Source organism: Anolis sagrei, chromosome 5 (assembly GCF_037176765.1).
Source record: "Anolis sagrei isolate rAnoSag1 chromosome 5, rAnoSag1.mat, whole genome shotgun sequence".
NCBI lineage: Eukaryota > Metazoa > Chordata > Lepidosauria > Squamata > Dactyloidae > Anolis > Anolis sagrei.
The window spans coordinates 87798149-87817955 of NC_090025.1; the positions used below are offsets into that span (position 1 = coordinate 87798149).

The 19807-nt window shown below is 41.9% G+C and overlaps 1 protein-coding gene across 1 annotated transcript in view; it reads right to left on the minus strand.

Annotated features, from left to right (window-relative positions):
• Window positions 1–1145: 1145 nt before the first annotated feature.
• The window catches only part of GNAT3 (G protein subunit alpha transducin 3), a 41414-nt gene continuing 22752 nt past the window's right edge, over window positions 1146–19807 (minus strand). Inside the window, exons 4-8 of the mRNA XM_067468846.1 lie at window positions 15531–15688; window positions 12760–12888; window positions 5657–5786; window positions 5258–5411; window positions 1146–1409 (exon numbers count right to left, since the gene is read on the minus strand). Of these exons, the coding sequence (XP_067324947.1) occupies window positions 1219–1409; window positions 5258–5411; window positions 5657–5786; window positions 12760–12888; window positions 15531–15688 (762 nt within the window). The 3' untranslated portion in view covers window positions 1146–1218. The remainder of the gene's footprint in view (window positions 1410–5257; window positions 5412–5656; window positions 5787–12759; window positions 12889–15530; window positions 15689–19807) is intronic.

Below are 19807 nucleotides of genomic sequence, written 5' to 3' on the forward strand. Positions count from 1 at the left end.
GCTGGGCGGTTTTGTTTCGTTAATTTGTAATTCGTTAATAATTCGTTAATTTTTAAAATTACAAAACGATAACGAACCATTCTGGAGCAATTTTTTTAAAAAACGAATTTTTAAACACGTTTTGTAAATGCTTCGTATTTCGTTATTGTATTTGTTTCGTTATTGTTCTGAGGTCGTTTCGTTATTATTTCCGCATGTCTGGGGCAAGTTTTTTGTTTAATTAGTGAAAAAAAATTATAATATCACACCAACAGTCAACAACAGAGGGAGAGGGAAGCTTCAGAAGTTTTTGGAGGTTTTTTAGCGTATTTCGCGGTCGCGTCCGCCATTAACGAATCGATTCATTATTGTTTCGGAAATCGATTCGTTAATGTTTTGTAATTTTTCACATTTACGAAATTTCGTAAATATCGAACTTTTTAAAAGGAAAATTTTGTAATTATTTTAAATAATGAAATGCAAACCCCCCCAAAAAACGAATCGATTTTAGAAACAATTTTTTCCGTTGTTACCCAGGCCTAAATAATACATATTTAACCAACTGACTGTTCATTTCTGTCAAAATATGATAACAAATTGAAGGTTATATAGTTCATTTTTGATCACGCAGAAACTTTCTGTGAGCTGGATTGCATTTAATGAACAAAATACATGAAATCCATATGTAATTAGTGAAACAGGGGGACAGACCTCAAATGTGGTGGATATAGAGAGCATTCCTTTCTTAGTCCATGAATTTCCCATTGACTATTATTATTGTATGAGAGAAATGGGGACAGGGGAGGGGATGAGCATCCTCTTGCTCCTTCACGCTCCAGGAGGCCAGAGAACTGGGATGGCTATAGGGATTGGCCCCCAGAATCATGGAAGGCGGTCCGAGAGTCAATCCCCACAGGCCCAACACCTGTTTTTTTAAAAAAATTCAGAATAAATTGGGAAATCCCAGTTTATTCCGGATTAAACTGAGAAAATCCATCATGAGTTTTGGGCCTCTGTGGAAGTGCCCCAAGTTTCATTTAACAATACATTGACTGTTAATTCTAACGCTAGCATTGTCCTCATTTTTTGCTTCCCAGTGCTATGCATGTTTATTTCTGTGCAAGAACTCTTGATGTCAGAGAAACTTGCATATCACATTGGCTCTAACCAGAAGCAGCCTACATATGGAGCAAAGAGAAAGATGTGGAAAAGGGAAGTAATAGAATAAGGGGAAAAGAGCTAGAAAAGTCCACAGTCCTTCAGATTCTCTTTGATTATAATGTCTGTCACAGCATCAAAGACAAACTTAACATTCTGGGTGTCTGTAGCACATGTCATGTGGGCATAAATCTCCTTATCTTCTTTTCGTAGATTCAGGTCTAAGAACTGGCTCTTAATGTAATTTGCTGCATCTTCAAAGGTGTTCGTTCCTATTTGGTGCAAGATGAAAAAAAGGATACAAACTTAAAAAATCTTGCCTTTCCTTTGTCATGTTATAACAATTATAACAGCAGTCATAGCACTAATAACAACTTTATACATGATTTTTTTTTGTCGTGTCAGGAGCGACTTGAGAAACTGCAAGTCGCTTCTGGTGTGAGAGAATTGGCCATCTGCAAGGACGTTGCCCAGGGGACGCTCGGATGATTTGATGTTTTTATCATCCATGTGGGAGGCTTCTCTCATGTCCCCGCATGAGGAGCTGGAGCTGATAGAGGGAGCTCATCCGCCTCTCCCCGGATTTGAACCTGCGACTTGTCGGTCTTCAGTCCTGCCGGCACAGGGGTTTAACCCATTGCGCCACCGGAGGCTCCATATACATGAACTCACTAGTGCACATTTAAAAGGTTTCATACACGCATTTGAAGGCAATTCAGTTCTCATACTGAGTTTAAGGAATGCCATTTTTCTTCACATTGTAGAATCCATGAACAATGACAAAGGATAATATTTATCAGTAATATCCATATCTCTTTTTAAAAAACCCTAACCCTCATTAAAATGGGTTTTCTTAGCATGGTAATCTAAATGTGCAATTTAAGCGTGTGAAAATTGGTAAATTTCTTTCTTATTGAATTCCTCAGTTTTTTTATAGCCATTATCAATCTGCCTTATTTCTGTATTTGGTTGTGAATTTTTGCTACATACACTTGTGCATGGTTTTACCCAAAATATATGCATGCCTTGTGCATATTATATGAATTTTTCTGTGTAGTTTTTCATGCTCCACCATTGTTTTTCCTGCTACTTTCAAATGAGGGAAAACAAGAAAAATGCATTGCTATAGATACCAGTTAGCACACATTACTTAGTACTAATTACTAACAAATTGGGTTGTTGTAGGTTTTTTCAGGCTATATGGCCATGGTCTAGAGGCATTCTCTCCTGATGTTTCGCCTACATCTATGGCAAGCATCCTCAGAGGTAGTGAGGTCTGTTGGAACTAGGAAAAAGGGTTTATATATCTGTGGAATGACCAGGGTGGGACAAAGGACTCTTGTCTGCTGGAGCTAGGTGTGAATGGGTTGTTGTAGGTTTTTCCGGGCTAGGTGTGAATGTTTCAACTGACCACCTTGATTAGCATACAATGGCCTGACTGTGCCTGACTCTCGCAACCACCATGTCAGACTACACAGAGAAGCCATTGAAATACACAAGCATGTGGACAATTTCAACAGATAGGAGGAAACCGTGAAAATGAACACAATCTGGCTACCAGTATTTAAAAACTCTAAAATTGCAACAGCACAACAACAGAGAGGAAGCAGGCAGGGACATCTAATTACCTCTCAACAACAGTTTGCCCCAGGCACAGTCAGCCCATTGTATGCTAATAAAGGTGGTCAGTTGAAACATTCACACCTAGCTCCAGCAGACAAGAGTCCTTTGTCTCACCCTGGTCATTCCACAGATATATAAACCCTTTTGCCTAGTTCCAACAGACCTCACTACTTCTGAGGATGCTTGCCATAGATGCAGGCGAAATGTCAGGAGAGAATGCCTCTAGACCATGGCCATATAGCCCGAAAAACCTACAACCAGCCAGTGATTCTGGCCATGAAAGCCTTTGACAATACTAACACATTACTTAGAACCATGTACCAATTACTTAGTGGACAACGTTACTGTTTCACTATTCGATCTGTCCACATCCCATAGCACAAATTTTACATTAAATTTATTTCATTTTTCTAGTTTTCTTTATGCATGGCACTTCTCCCTGAATCTAGAAAATTAGTATCCCAGATTTTTTGTATATTTTTATCATACAAGCTTTTACATTTAGGAAGCAGCATCTTCTGTGGTCGGAGAAGGTGTGCAAAATCTTCATTTATTTCATTTTTGTACATAATGACGAATTTACTTGAATAGCTTGACCCATAGTGAAGAAAAGAGACAGTGAGAGTGAACCCTTGGTATTTAGTACCTTGACACTTCCCTCCTTTTAGTTCATCCCAGAGTGATTTGGGGGGCGGGGGGAATAAATAAAAAGTGTGTGTGTGTGTGTAGGGGAGGCTGCAGTTTGATACCATTTAAACTGCTTTGGCTCAGTGTTATGGAATCCTGGGAGTCATAGTTTCATGAGGTATTTAGCTTTCTTTGCCAAGGATTCCATAGCATTGTGCCATGTCTCTTAAAGTAGTGTCAACTCCATTGATTCTACAGTGTAGAGCCAGCCTTGGTTTGTGATATAGCACAGGAGTTGGACAAATTTGTATTCCTAAGGATGCTGGGAGTCATAGGCCAAAAAGTGACTTTTTCAAGTCCTTGCCATCATTTATTTATTTATTTATTTATTTATTCATAATTCAAACTTATATGCCGCCACTCCCCTGGGACTCGGAGAGGCTTACAAGAACAGGCTAAAATCTAACACAATTTAAAAACAATTTAAAACAATTTAAAAACAATTTAAAAACAACAATATCAGAGATCAAAGGCCTGTTGAAACAGATATGTCTTACATGCCCTGCGGAAAGCTGATAGGTCCCGCAAGGCACGGACTTCAGGTGGCGGAGTATTCCAGAGTGATGGTGCCACTGCTGTAAAGGCGTCTGGTTGCTGTTAGACGCAAGGTCTTGATACTGGGAATTTCCAATAGATCTTTGTCCTCAGAATGGAGGGATCTCAGGGGTTGGTAGGGGGTGAGGCGGTCCCTCAGGTACATTGGCCCCAGACCATGCAAGGCCTTAAAGGTAAGTACCATCATTTTGAAAGTGATCCGGTGCTCAATTGGTAACCAATGCAGTTGTAGTAAGATTGGTGTTATGTGGCATCTCATCGGAATTCCCGCAAGAATCCGAGCAGCTGCATTTTGTACCAACTTGAGCTTCTGGATCACCGACAGAGGAAGGCCAATGTAGAGGGTGTTACAGTAGTCCAGTCTTGGGATGACCGTAGCCTGGATCACCGTAGCTAGGTCTTCCCTGGACAGGTAGGGGTCCAGCCATCTAGCCTGCCGCAGATGAAAAAAGGCAGTTCTACTAACGGCAGAGACCTGGGCCTCCATCATCAGCAGAGGGTCCAAAAGGACTCACAGACTCTTTACCAATGATGATGGGCATAGTGCCTCACCATCCAAGGTAGGCAGCTGGATGCCCCCACTGCCCGGTTGACCCAGCCATAGGATCTCTGTCTTTGCTGGATTCACCCTCAACCTGCTGGCATGCAGCCATCCAGTAACGGTCTCGAGGCACTGATGAAAATAATTTGGTACAGAGTCTGGTCGGCCCTCCATCCTCAGCACCAGCTGAGTGTCATCAGCATACTGGTAACACTCAAGCCCAGAACCTTGAACCAGCTGAGCAAGTGGTCACATATAGATGTTAGACAACAGAGGGGAGAGAATGGCCCCCTGAGGAACCCCACAAGATAGAGGGGACCTCTCAGAGACCAGGCCTTCCCTCTCCACTCACTGTCCACGGTTGTGAAGAATGGAGGAAAACCAATTTCAAGCTCTCCCCCTGACTCCAGCAGCAGCAAGGCGGTGGGTCAAAAGATTGTGGTCGACTGTGTCAAATGCTGCTGTGAGAGCTAATAACACAAGCAGCGCCGACCCACCCTGGTCAAGCTGGCATTGAAGGTGATCCGTGATAGAGACCAGCACAGTCCCATGCCCCGCACGGAAGCCGGACTGGAAGGGATCTAGTCCACCTGTGTCATCTAAGAATTGCTGCAACTGAATGAATGAAAGTAACAGTAGACTGATCTTTGCTTTCAATCACTGTCATAAAGCACCCCTAAAATAAAATAAAAGGAGTGAAAAGTCTAGACTTACCATCATATTCCGGAAAACAGACACTGAGGTGGACTTTGGTGATTTTATCATGGAACAGATCTTTCTTATTTAGAAACAGCACAATAGAGGTGGTATTAAAGTACTTGTGGTTGCAGATGCTGTTGAACAGGTGGAGGCTTTCATGCATTCTGTTCTGTTAAAGTGGAGAGAAGGTGGCCATTAGATCCCATCACCATCCGTCATTCTGACTCTGATGGACCTTTTCCTATCAAGGTAGTTGGAATTCAGTGATGCAACCTCTTTGAGGTTAGCAGAGCACAAACTATGAATAATGTGCCTAATAAACTATCCAAAGCTAACAATCCTCTTCAAAGCTTAAGAAATCCTTCTCTTTCTAGTCTTTGGCCTGTTTCTCTTCATTTTCTGTTTGTGACTCACCACTTCTTCATCTTCTACCAGGACCATGTCATAAGCACTGAGGGCTGCGCAGAATATAATGCAAGTGACTCCTTCAAAGCAATGGATCCATTTTTTCCTCTCCGATCTCTGTCCTCCCACATCAAACATCCTAGGGAATGAAAGAAGTGAGTAAGGTGTACGTCCATTGGATATATCCCTGGTGCTAGTTGAGTAGAATATAAACATGCTGCATTTCAGTTTTTTCTTTTTTTTTTTTTTAAAAAAAAACTTATCATGCCCCCCCCACCCCCCAAATTGTGGTGGTGGTGTGCATATTAGATAGAGATGGAAAGAAAATTCACTGTTATTTGTTTCCCTGCAAGGGAAAAAAATCTCTCAGTGAATGTAGTTGGAAGGAATGACATAGTGACATTTTCACCCAACAATTACATATTTCAAAAGCCATTGTGATGTAATAGTCTAAGCACCATGCTATTACTCTAGAGACCAATGTTCAAATCTCTCATTGGGTTGTTGTAGGTTTTTGGGGGCTGTATGTCTATGGTCTAGAGGCATTCTCTCCTGACGTTTTGCCTTCATCTATGGCAAGCATCCTCAGAGGCAGGGCCGTAGCCAGAAATATTTTTTGGGAGGGTTGAAAAAAAATTTGGGGGGGGGGGTTGAAAATTTCGGGTGGGGGTTTTGAAAATTTCGGGGGGAGGGGAGTTGGAACCTGCCTCTTAGCTCATGCTGAAGCAAAGAGCACAGCAGGGGCAGAGCAGCCTTCAATAGCCTGCAGCTCCACCCCTGTCAACCACCTCCACCAAGTCTGGCCTCCTTAATGAGAGCATTCAACATCCCCCCCCCCCAAAAAAAAACTTGGTTGCTTCGCTACATCGGCTATTGCTGCAAGTAATGTCAATGTGAATAAATTGTCAATATTTGCTTGAGATAGTGCTTGCAGTTCTGGAGGGACTCTAAATTTATTGCGTCTCATAGACTTAGCATGGGGATTTGGTTAACCAGTTAAAATTCATGAGTAAACCAGGTTTATTTTTTAAAACCTGAAAAATTTCGGGGGGGGGGGGGGGTTGAACCCCTACCCCCCCCCCCCCCCCCCCCCCCCCAGCTACAGGCCTGTTCAGAGGTATCCTCATTACGTCTGAGGATGCTTGCCATAGATGCAGGCGAAACGTCAGGAGAGAATGCCTCTAGACCATGGCCATACAGCCCGAAAAAACAACCCAGTGATTCCGGCCATGAAAACCTTCGACAATACAAATCTTTCATTGATCACAAAAGACACTAACTAACCTTTGCAGGGCATATTGTCTCAGCCTCAGAGGTCAGCAGTGGAAAGACCTCTTGTTATGGAAATCCTACCACAGGGATCCTCAAACTTTTTAAGCAGAGGGCCAGTTCACAGTCCCTCAGACTGTTGGGGGCCCAGAATATAGTTTGAAAAAACACATACCAATTCCTATGCACACTTCATACCTCTTTTTTTTGCAGTGCAAGAAACTATGAAAGAACAATACAATGTTTAAAAGGAAGAACAATTTAAACCAACAGAGACTTGCCAGTACTTCAAGGGGAAGTGTGAGTCTGCTTTTGGCTGTAAATTGTGAAAATGTTCACTTCTGAGGACATACCAGTTGAATATTAATGTCCCTAACATTAAGACAAGGCTAATATGCCAGATAAACAACACAAAATTACATGCATAGCACATTAAATTTTTCTTTGTTTTTAAATGCAATGTATTACATATGTATGTTGTAAACCGCTCCGAGCCTTCGGGGAGTGGCGGTATATAAATTTGATTAATAAATAAAATAAATTAGCATGTGGTTTAGAAAGACTACGGCTGGATCTACATTGCTTTATAATCTAGTTTCTTTTTGAAATTGTAAGTCAATTGTAAGAGGGTGAGACCTATGGGATTCCTGTTGGAAAAGAAAACCATATTCTCAATCTGTGAAGACGTTTAGGAAAAGCATGGAGATTTATGAGCGAATGAGCTTAAAGGATTTCTGAGAAGATTCACATCCTTTTGCTCTCTGTCTAGTTCAAAACCAATTAGGAAAGGGCAGATATATCGATAAAAGGTCTTCACTGCACATTTTCACATCTAATTAGGTAGATAGATAGATAGATAGATAGATAGATAGAATTATTCCTGATGGATAGGAAGTTGTTTTATGTTTTAAATGATGGAATGCTGTTTTTCATAGCCAATCAACAGAGGTTTTATGTAAATGCAAAAATCTATAATTCCTGTTCATCTTGGAAATTTTGGAAACTGCATCTTGGAAATTTTTTTGCCAGTAAATAATAGTGCTTGAATGAAAATCACATATAGTTTAAACTGCATGTTTCAGTAGTGCATGGATCAAAACAATGGAGGTGTGTAAAATCGATAAGAGTGTCATATTTGGATTTCCCTGTTAAAAAGGCCATTTATGAGTTGAAGTAGTCAGCCAGATGCTGGAACTTTTGTGTTTATGAGGAACTGTGCAATCTTGGATTCAAAAGAAACATTGCTGATGTATGTGTGTATAAAGGTACCAAGGATGAGTGAATTGGACTTCTCATTTATGTAGATGACTTATGTTTGATTTGTTTACCCAACAAATCAAAGGTAATGGGAGGAATAAAGACCAGATTGAAATTGCAAAATATATGATAGCAGCTATCTAAGCAACAGTTGCCTTAGAGTGGAAAGATGAAAGGAAATAAGAATTTTAAAAATGGCTCGAATATTTATCAGAGTATATGCTCCAGGATTGCACAACTGAAAGGAGAACAAAATATATGAACGGCCATCCAAAGGAATTCTGGGAGTTGAAGTGGAAAGAGCTTATAGCCAGAGTGAAAGGGAAAGAAAAATGTAAGTAACTGAACCAAAAAAACCCTTCATGATCGAACAAATAATATAAATCAGAGTAAAGTCGCACTTGTTCCCACAAGGGGGGGGGGGGGAGGATGGGAGGAAGAGGGAGGGGAAAATTGAAAGATATAGAGATTCCATCCCTCTGACCAGGGGCCCCATCCCGCAGTCAACAAATTTTGAATGCGTTCACCTGAGGGTGGGTGACCGGGACAGAATAGGGATTCTGCTAGTGTACCGTCCACCTCGCTGCACTACAGTCTCCCTACCTGAGCTAGCGGGGGTGGTCTCGAGCCTGGCATTGGAGTCTCAACGGCTCCTCGTGCTGGGAGACTTCAATGTCCATGCAGAGGCGAACCTCTCAGGAGCGGCTCAGGACTTCATGTCTGCCATGGCAACCATGGGGCTGTCCCAACAAGTATCTGGCCCCACCCACTGTGCTGGACATACATTGGACTTAGTTTTCTGTCAGGGATGGGAGGAAGGTGGCAGTGTGGAGGAGTTGACGATCTCTCCGCTGCCATGGACCGACCACTTCCTGGTCAGATTTAGGCTCACTGCGCCCCCTAACCTCTGCAGAGGTGGAGGACCCATTAAGTTGGTCCGCCCCAGGAGGCTTATGGATCCGGATGGATTCCTGACGGCTCTTGGGGATTTTCCCGCCACCTCGATAGGTGATCCTGTTGATGCCCTGGTGGCTCTCTGGAATGGGGAGATGACTAGGGCAATTGACACGATTGCTCCGGAACGTCCCCTCTCAAGTAGCCAAGCTAAACCAGCTCCTTGGTTCTCTGAGGAGCTGGCAGCGATGAAGCGAAGGAAGAGGGAACTAGAGAGTGTGTGGCAATCGGATCCGAGCGAGCCAAATCGAACACGGTTCGTGTCCTTTTTAAGGGCATATGCCGCGGCAATAAAAGCCGCAACAAAAACTTTCTTTGCGGCTGCTATTGCATCTGCAAAGAACCGTCCGGCTGAGTTGTTCCGGATTGTCAGAGGCCTTTTAAACCCCGTCACTCTAGGCAGGGTCCCTGACAATTTGGCAGCTTGCTGCGAAGCTTTTGCTCGGTCATTTGCAGACAAAGTCGCTTTGATCCGTTCTGGTCTGGACACCATATTAAGGGCAGTCTCTGAGGATGTAACACGAGCACCTGCTTGTCCTATTTTGATGGATTCATTTCAATTGGTGAAACCTGAGGATGTGGACAAGATACTTGGAGGAATGAGGCCTACCATGTCCATCCTAGACCCCTGCCCATCCTGGCTTCTAAAGGAGGCCAGAGGGGGATTGGCTGAGTGGGTTGAGGTGGTGGTTAACGCCTCCCTTCGGGAAGGCAGAATTCCAGCGAGCTTAAAACAAGCTATAATAAAACCGCTGTTGAAAAAACTATCACTGGACCCCACTAAATTTGACAACTTTCGGCCAGTTTCCAATCTTCCCTTTTTGGGCAAAGTCCTGGAACGCGTGGTGGCCTCACAACTCCAGGTATTCTTGGGAGACACGGATTATCTGGATCCGGCACAGTCTGGCTTCAGACCAGGACATGGTACCGAGACAGTCTTGGTCGCCTTAGTGGATGATCTGCGCCGGGAGCTCGACAGGGGGAGTGTGTCCCTGTTGGTGCTGCTGGACCTCTCAGTGGCCTTCGATACCGTCGACCATGGTATCCTTCTGGAGCGCCTTGCGGGGATGGGTCTCGGGGGCACTGTTTTACAGTGGCTCCGGTCATTCCTGGAGGGTTGCTCTCAGAAGGTGTTATTGGGAGACACCTGTTCAACCCCACAACCCTTGCCGTGTGGGGTTCCTCAGGGCTCAATACTGTCCCCCATGCTGTTTAATATCTACATGAAGCCGCTGGGTGAGATCATCCGGAGTTTCGGGGTACGGTGTCATCTGTACGCAGATGATGTCCAACTCTGTCACTCCTTTCCACCTGCTACTAAGGAGGCTGTCGAGGTCCTGAAGCGGTGCCTGGCCGCTGTAACGGTCTGGATGAGAGCAAACAAATTGAAATTGAATCCAGACAAGACAGAGGTACTCCTGGTCAGTCGCAAGGCTGAACAGGGTATAGGGTTACAGCCCGTGCTGGATGGGGTCGCACTCCCCTTGAAGGCGCAGGTTCGCAGCTTGGGTGTGATCCTGGATTCATCGCTGAGCCTGGAGCCCCAGGTCTCGGCGGTGACCAGGGGAGCATTTGCACACCTTAGGCTCGTGCGCCAGCTGTGCCCATATCTTGGGAAGTCTGACTTGGCCACGGTAGTCCACGCTCTGGTTACATCCCGCTTAGACTACTGCAATGCTCTCTACGTGGGGTTGCCTTTGAAGATGGCCCGGAAGGTCCAACTGGTCCAGCGTGCGGCAGCCATGATACTAACAGGAGCGGGACGCAGGGAGCATACAACCCCCCTGCTGTACCAGCTCCACTGGCTGCCGATCTGCTACCGGGCTCAATTCAAGGTGCTGGCATTGGCCTATAAAGCCCTAAACGGTTCCGGCCCAAAATACCTAACTGACCGCTCTCGGCCTATGAGCCCACGAGGACTTTGAGATCTTCCGGGGAGGCCCTGCTCTCGATCCCGCCTGTGTCACAGGCATGGTTGGCGGGGACGAGAGATAGGGCCTTCTCGGTGGTGGCTCCTCGGCTGTGGAACACCCTTCCCGTGGACATCAGGCTAGCCCCCTCCCTGTTAATATTCCGCAGGAAGTTAACGACCTGGCTATTTAAGAAGGCATTTGATCAAGAAGTTCAATGACTGGTAATTGACCATAGGAATGGAACAATGGAAATGATATCGGATTGTGGATTGACGATGAGACGATTCGGAATGTAGTAGTAATTTTGTAATAATGTTGTTGTTTTGATAAGATGTTTTTTATGATTATGATGAATTGTGGACTATTTTGCACTATGTTTTGTAAATTACACTTGTTTTTTCATGTTGTACACCGCAATGAGTCGCCCTTGGGCTGAGAATTGCGGTATATAAGCGCAGTAAATAAATAATAAATAAATAAATAATATTAGTAATGGATATATAGCGCTGTAAAAGATAAAATGTAACCAACATAATGTGTTATATGTGGTAAAATAATAAATTGTTGTGTATATACAATTGTGACAATGTTACAAAGTACTTAAAAAGGTAAAGGTAGTCTAATTATTTTTTTAAAAAAATCAAGGAAAAGTAGGGACTACTGGAGCAAATGTCTAACTGGCTTGCAAATCTGGCAGTGCAATTTGTCACGACTTGATATTTGCTTACCTAATATTGTAAATAGCATGCAAAGCATTCTACAAATACAATCCGATTTGCCTAAGTGGCTAACAACAAGAATCGCTTTTTAAATATTAGATGTAGAAACAATACATTGTGCCCTCAAATCAACATGCTTCTCATGCTACAACATCCAAAATGAAAATTGTTGAAAGTTACACAAAAACTCTCAATCTCAGCCAGTAGGAAGGAAAACATAATTGATAAAGGAAAACATAATTGGTAATAATAAAATGTTTAGTATTCAGAATATGACCCTATCCAGAATTAACTTTTTAAAATGTCAGCCTAAGAGATTTTGGAGTTGTAACTCAAAATAATAATAATAATTGTAGTAGTAATTGTTGTAATTTCACTCCGTTTAGTTATGCTTGTTTTTGGCTTATCAACAGAATGCTGTGTTGTCCACTCTTGCTCTAAGATGAGCTTTTAAAAATAGTTCAATAGTACAATGGAACTAATTGAAAATCATTTGGATGGTAGTTCCTACCATAAATTAACTGCATGTGTGGAGCAGATGATTGTATAAACTGGATAATTTCCTTCATGAGGCCACACATTTTACCAGCAGGATATTCTGGTGAATTTAGATATTTTAACCCGAAACCATATCGCTACAAGGAGCTCCTCTTCTCCAAGTTTGCTTGATATTACTAATTTCAGCCTCCTTGAGCCCAAAAATAATGGAGTCAGGTGGCTCCAATAGAGATAAGTAAGGAATCCTCTGTTCAAAGAACTGCCCAAGTCCTGTAGCTATTTTAGTGAATAGGGTGCAACACCTTTAAAGTCTTCAGTAAAATAAAGTGTGGGCTTACTGGACCCTCCAGCATTGTGGTTGTGTTGGCCACACAAAGCTTCCAACTGATTGTCAAATAGATCTCATTTCAGACTTAACAGTCTGAATGCAACTTAGGGTACTTCACCTTTTATCTAAAACTTCATGCCAATCTCTAGGATACAGAAAGAACCGTTTCCATACCGAAAGTGCAAATCCTTGAAGGAAAACTGAGTCTCTATAATCCCAGTTGTCTTCACACGCGAGCGAAGGACATCTTGCTCATTTGGGAGATAGCCAGGCGCAGTCAACCGGTCCAGATCATTGAGATAGCTACAGAAATCAGAGAGCAATTAGGAATTATGTAACTGCCAACATTTTCCAAGATGAAAAGAGGGACACAATGGTTGTGAATGAATGGGTGAGGTGGGAGCAAAGTCTGGCAGTCCAAAAATATGACCGGTGGACAAAGAAATGACAAAGTACTTCATGTGCAAAAAGGTCCACAAGAAGAAAGCGAGAAACAAAAAGTACTTGCAAGCTGATTAGTCCAACTGACAAACAGCGAGATATTTAACAAGGAGAGTCAGATGTTAAGTGTTACATTTGTTAAATGTATTAGAAAGATACACATAATTATTAGGGCTGGGCGGTTTCGTTTCGTTAATTCGTAATTCGTTAATAATTCGTTAATTTTTTCAATTACAAAACGATAACGAACCATTCTGGAGCAATTATTAAAAAAAACGAATTTTCAAAAACGTTTTGTAAATGCTTCGTATTTAGATATTGTATTCGTTTCGTTATTGTTTTGAGGTCGTTTCGTTATTATTTCCGCATGTCTGGGCCAGTTATATGGTTTAATTAGTGGAAAAAAATTATAATATCACACCAACAGTCAACAACAGAGGGAGAGGGAAGCTTCAGAAGGTTTTGGAGGTTTTTTAGCATATTTCGCGGTCGCGTCCGCCATTAACGAATCGATTCGTTATTGTTTCGGAAATCGATTCGTTAATTTTTTACCATTTATGAAATTTCGTAAATATCGAACTTTTTAAAAGGAAAATTTTGTAATTATTTTAAATATCGAAACAAAAAAACCCCCCAAATACAAATCGATTTTAGAAACAAATTTTTCCGTTGTTACCCAGGCCTAATAATTATACTGTTTCATGTCTGTACCACTTTGATCTGCTTGTGCCTAAAGTGCACTGAGGCACAGTACGTAAAAGAACAACTCAAGATCACTCTAACACAATATTTGTTCCTAGGTTATAAATGTCAATTCTTTACTGAGGGATCTCTGGGGTTGGTAGGGGGTGAGACGGTCCCTCGGATACATTGGCCCCAGACCATGCAAGGCCTTAAAGATAAGTACCATCACTTTGAAAGTGATCCGGTGCTCAATTGGTAACTAATGCAGCTGCTGTAAGATTAGTGTTATGTGGCATCTCACTGGAATTCCCACAAGAAGCCGAGCAGCTGCATTTTGTACCAACTTGAGGTTCCGGATCACTGACAGATGAAGGCCAATGTAGAGGGCGTTACAGTAGTCCAGTCTTGAGATGACCGTAGCCTGGATCACCGTAGCTAGGTTGTCCCTGGACAAGTAGGGGGCCAGCCGTCTAGCCTGCCGCAGATGAAAAAAGGCGGTTCTGCTAACGGCTGAGACCTGGGCCTCCATCGTCAGCAGAGGGTCCAAAAGGACTCCCAGACTCTTTACCAATGATGACGGGCGTAGTGCCTCGCCATCCAGGGCAGGCAGCTGGATATCCCCACTGCCCGGTTGACCCAGCCATAGGATATTCGTCTTTGCTGGATTCACCCTCAACCTGCTGGCACGCAGCCATCCAGTAACGGCCTCGAGGCACTGATGGAAATAATCGGGTACAGAGTCCGGTCGGCCTTCCATCTTCAGCACCACCTGAGTGTCATCAGCGTACTAGTAACACTCAAGCCCAAAACCTCGAACCAGCTGAGCAAGTGGTCGCATATAAATGTTAAACAACAGAGAGGAGAGAATGGCCCCCTGAGGAACTCCACAAGAGGGACCTCTCAGAGACCAGGCCTCCCCTCTCCACTCGCTGTCCACGGTTGTGAAGAAAGGAGGACAGCCAATTTAAAGCTGTCCCCCTGACTCCAACAGCAGCAAGGCGATGGATCAAAAGATTGTGGTTGACTGTGTCAAATGCTGCTGTGAGATCCAATAACACAAGCAGCACCGACCCGCCCTGGTCAAGCTGGCATCGAAGGTGATCCGTGATGGAGACCATTGTACTTTGTGATAAGTACAATACTAATATTGATGCATTAATAAGTTGACCCATTTATTTATAGGGATGATTTTTTTTATTAAAACCTTTAGACTTATACATGAGTATATGCAGTACATATAACTCTGAGAACCAAACTATATACAGCATGTGCATGGTTTGCCATTGAGAACCAAACATTTATTCCACAGGTGTAGACTGGGATTGGGAATCTTTATGAAATTGAGGTTTTAATGCCCCCCCCCCCCACACACACACACAGACTGTGGTCACAATCTAGATCAGGCCTCTTGTTACTCTTATTTGAATTAAAGTGTTCATTAGATGGAGATAGCATTGTTGTCCTACTCTTTTTATAAATGCTGAGAAAGAAAGATATAAACATTCCAAAACATGAAGCTTACTTTGTGTCCATGCAAATGGGCAGACACAGCTGTCCCCAATGCAAATAAGGGGCACAGTAAAGAAAAGAGATAATGTTCCCTTTCCATGAACTCACCAAAGTCCTGATCCAAATTAAGTAATATTTGTTAGTTTGTTTGTTTGTGGGGGGAAAAAGAGCAAATGACGGAAAAAAATATTGCATGCTATTTGTTTAACAGGCAAGCATATCATTATGGAAAGCAGAAGGTGTTTAATGTGTCTAAACAGCCACAGAGGCATTTTGAGACTGCTGCATATCATGGTAAACCTGTCACTTACTAGGCAGCTGAATCATTGAGCTGGTACTCTGATGCTCTTTCAAAACAGGCCTGAATCCCTGGATCCTTCCACAGTCGTTTGATTATTTCAGCCAATTCAGGAGGCATTGTGCCATCTTCCATGGAATCAGCTATAGAATAAAGCTGCCTTTCATCTTCCTGAAATGAAATTATTAATAATGGATTACACTCATTGTATTGTTGAAGGCTTTCATGGCTGGAATCACTAGGTTCTTGTGGGTTTTTTCAGGCTATAGGGCCATGTTCTAGAGGCATTTCTTTCGGGCTATAGGGCCATGTTCTAGAGGCATTTCTTTCAGGCTATAGGGCCATGTTCTAGAGGCATTTCTTTCGGGCTATAGGGTCATGTTCTAGAGGCATTTCTCCTGACGTTTCGCCTGCATCTATGGCAAGCACTCACTACCTCTGGATGCTTGCCATAGATGCAGGCGAAACGTCAGGAGAAATGCCTCTAGAACATGGCCCTATAGCCCAAAAAAACGCACAAGAACCTAGTGATTACACTCATTGTTTTTGTCTATAATATCAGTCAATTGGATGATATAGAAAAAACCCACAAGAACCTAGTGATTACACTAATTGTTTTTGTCTATAATATCAGTCAATTGGATGATATAGAAAAAACCCACAAGAACCTAGTGATTACACTCATTGTTTTTGTCTATAATATCAGTCAATTGGATGATATAGTTTTTTGGTTGATGTTTAAATTTTATCCACATCTGCCATATTATATACTAGCCATCCCCTGCCACGTGTTGCTCTGGCCCACATGGTGTTCTGTGTGGGAGGTTTGGCCGAATTCTATCGTTGGTGGTGTTCAGAATGCTCTGTGATTGTAGATGAACTATAAATCCCAGCAACTACATCTCCCAAATGTCAAGATTCTATTTTCCCCAAACTCCACTCCACTTAGATATTGAGTATTCTTGTAGAGTTTGGCCCAGATCCATCATTGTTTGAGTCCACAGTGATCTTTGGATGTAGGTGAACTACAACTCCAAAACCAAAGGACACTGCCCACCAAACTCTTCCAGTATTTTCTGTTGGTCATGGGAGAACTGTGTGCCAAGTTTGGTTCAATTCCATCGTTGGTGGGGTTAAAAATGCATTTTGATTGTAGGTGAACTATAAATCCCAGCAACTACAACTCCCAAATGACAAAATCAATTTTTTGAGTGAAGGACATACATTGGGTTGTTAGGTGTCTTGTGTCCAAATTTGGTGTCAATTCGTCCAGTGGTTTTTGAGTTCTGTTTTTGAGCCAGATACTGGTCAAAGGACATTTAATCAACTACCAAACTCACAATTTTTGTATTTTGTCTGTTTTTTTTTTTGCTTTGTTCTGTTAGAAATGTAATATAATCGACTGATTGCACTGACACGATAAATAAAAAAATTAATGCATATTTTATTAGATATAGACTGATATTTATAGTGTTGGATATTCCCCCCTCCCCGGTGCTATCCCCACTTCCTCTCTTTAGACTGTGCTCGAATAATCTCGTGGGTTGAGTTAGGTTTTAATAATTACTTGTATCTGATTTTAGCTTAGATTTTAAAATTAAAGTTTGAAGTATACAATCCCTTGGGTTTGATGTGAATGTGTCATGAATTTAATATGAAGTGTGGGGATGAATGGAAGAATGGAAAGATGTGTGGTTGGAGTTAATAATTTTGGAAACACCAGTATAGTATTAAGGCCTGCAATGACTAGCTACTTGCTTGCTTGAACTGTGATCAAAACCTGCTAATAAGAATTGATAAGAACTGTGACAATGGTTCTTTCAAGTTAAGGAAATGTTTGCAACATTCCTTATCTTAAGAAAGAAGTCAACATAAGATCAACACCAATCAAGAAGATCAACATCTGGCCAGGAAACTGAGATGGAGCCAGAATGGAAGTAGTCTATTATTAATTTACAACTTTGGGACTACATCAACAGAATATTCCTATAAAAGACTCAGTCTAATAATGCTCAAAGTGTGACCAACCTGAGGAGTCTGGTTCACCCGCTATGCTCTGCTCCATGGGAAGGAGAGAGATAGTGTACCTAAGGAGAGGGACAGATATGCTATGGGAAAGCATGATTCTGGTCACTTTAGGGCTTCTTTCTCAAGGGAATAGGAAGAAGTGGACTTTTGGAGTCTTGGATTTTGTGCAGGGAGTCAGGTTCTGCTGTATGCAGAGGTCTGGTCCTTGGCACTGTTCTTAGGGAAAGAAGTTTTGGCATTTCAGCATTTTGAAGTTATGGCGTTATGGGAGTTATGGAACTATGCATTGGCAGGTTGCAGGAAATCAGGGTCTGGCCTAACAGGTGTTTCTCCAAGGAGGGGGAAAAGGATATGGTAATATTTTGGATGCATGTGATGAATACGTGTACATGTGTGTGAATGTTGAGTGAAAATGTAATTCCCCTTTGTTTGTCTGTTAACCAATGTAATTGTAAATCCAATGTAGTTGCATAGAATCTGTATGTCTGCATGTCCAATGTCATTCTTTGTTCAAATGTTTTCTGTAATCTGATATACTAGGGCTGGGCAACCACGGAAAAATTTGTTTCTAAACTCGATTCGTTTTTAGGGGGTTTTTGCGTTTCGTTTTTTAAAAAAAAATCCGAAATTTTTCTTTAAAAAGTTCGATATTTACGAAATTTTGGAAATTACGAAACAATTTCGAAACAATAACGAATCGATTTGTTAATGGCGGACGCGATTGCGCAATACGCTAAAAAACCCTCCAAATGGGACAGGGGGAACTTCTGAAGCTTCCCTCTCCCTCTGTTGTTGACTGTTGGTGTGATAATTTATTTTTTATCACTGATAAAACAAACAACAACCATAAAACTTGCACCAGACATACGGAAATAATACCGAAATAATAACGAAACAATTTCGAAACAATTACGAAACAATTACAAAACAATTACAAAATAAATTTTAAAAATTCGTTTCGATTTTGAGTTGCTCCTGAATGGTTCAATATCGCTTCGTTATATATATATAAAAAATAACGAATTAATAACGAATTACGAAATTAACGAACGAAAACGCCCAGCCCTATGATATACCCTCTCACACTGGAAATTGCAATAAAAAGAACATATGCTTCAAAGTTATTGAAAAGTCATTCATGACAGATGTACGGGACTGGGTCCCCCTGTTATGATCTGGTCATCAACCGTAGTAAAGTTTAAAACTACTACTACTCAGCTTCCCATACAGGTTGGAATTTTACGTTTTTTCCAAATAGCTAGGACAGTCAAATATAAACCAGACTAAGTGTACAGTGAACAAATAGTGAGTAAAGCACAGGAATGGATAACACAGACATAAAGTTTATTAGCTAGTTTTAAAGTGATCTCTAGTCCAGATAAAATCTGAGATTTGTGCAATCTAAGCCTACACACATTAGATTTTATGTATGTTTCCATATTTGTACATTATACCTGTAACTTGTTTTATCTATTTATTTTCCTCCTGGAAAAGATTAAAATAAAATAAATACTGCTAATAGTAAAGGTCTCTTTCACCCACAAACCTTTTGCTAAAACCTTCCTAAATCAACAAAATGAAAGGAATTCACTATCCTTGAATGGTGTAGTATTTTTAAATATGGGAAGGGGGTTAGAGAATTTTATCTCACCAGACCAACATTAGAATCATAGAATCATAGAATCAAAGGGTTGGAAGAGACCTTATGGGCCGTCCAGTCCAACCCCCTGCCAAGAAGCAGGAATATTGCATTCAAATCACCCCTGACAGATGGCCATCCAGCCTCTGTTTAAAAGCTTCCAAAGAAGGAGCCTCCACCACACTCCGGGGCAGAGAGTTCCACTGCTGAATGGCTCTCACAGTCAGGAAGTTCTTCCTCATGTTCAGATGGAATCTCCTTTCTTGTAGTTTGAAGCCATTGTTTTGTGTCCTAGTCTCCAGGGAAGCAGAAAACAAGCTTGCTCCCTCCTCCCTGTGGCTTATTATTCCTAAACAGGTCTTGATCTGATTTTTTATAACTAACAAAATGCTTTGAGATTCACAGTGTACCTAGTCAGAAGTAGGTTTTATTGAATCCACGTGGATTTACTTCCAAACATATAACTTAGGGCACATCTACACTGACACTGTAATGCAACTTGGAACTGATTTTGGAGGAACATGTTTTGCTGCACAGGTGGCTAAACTGACATGCTTGGAACTGATTTGATGCCAGAAGGTGATTACATTGAACATGAAAGATGGCCTCAAACTGCTGTGCAG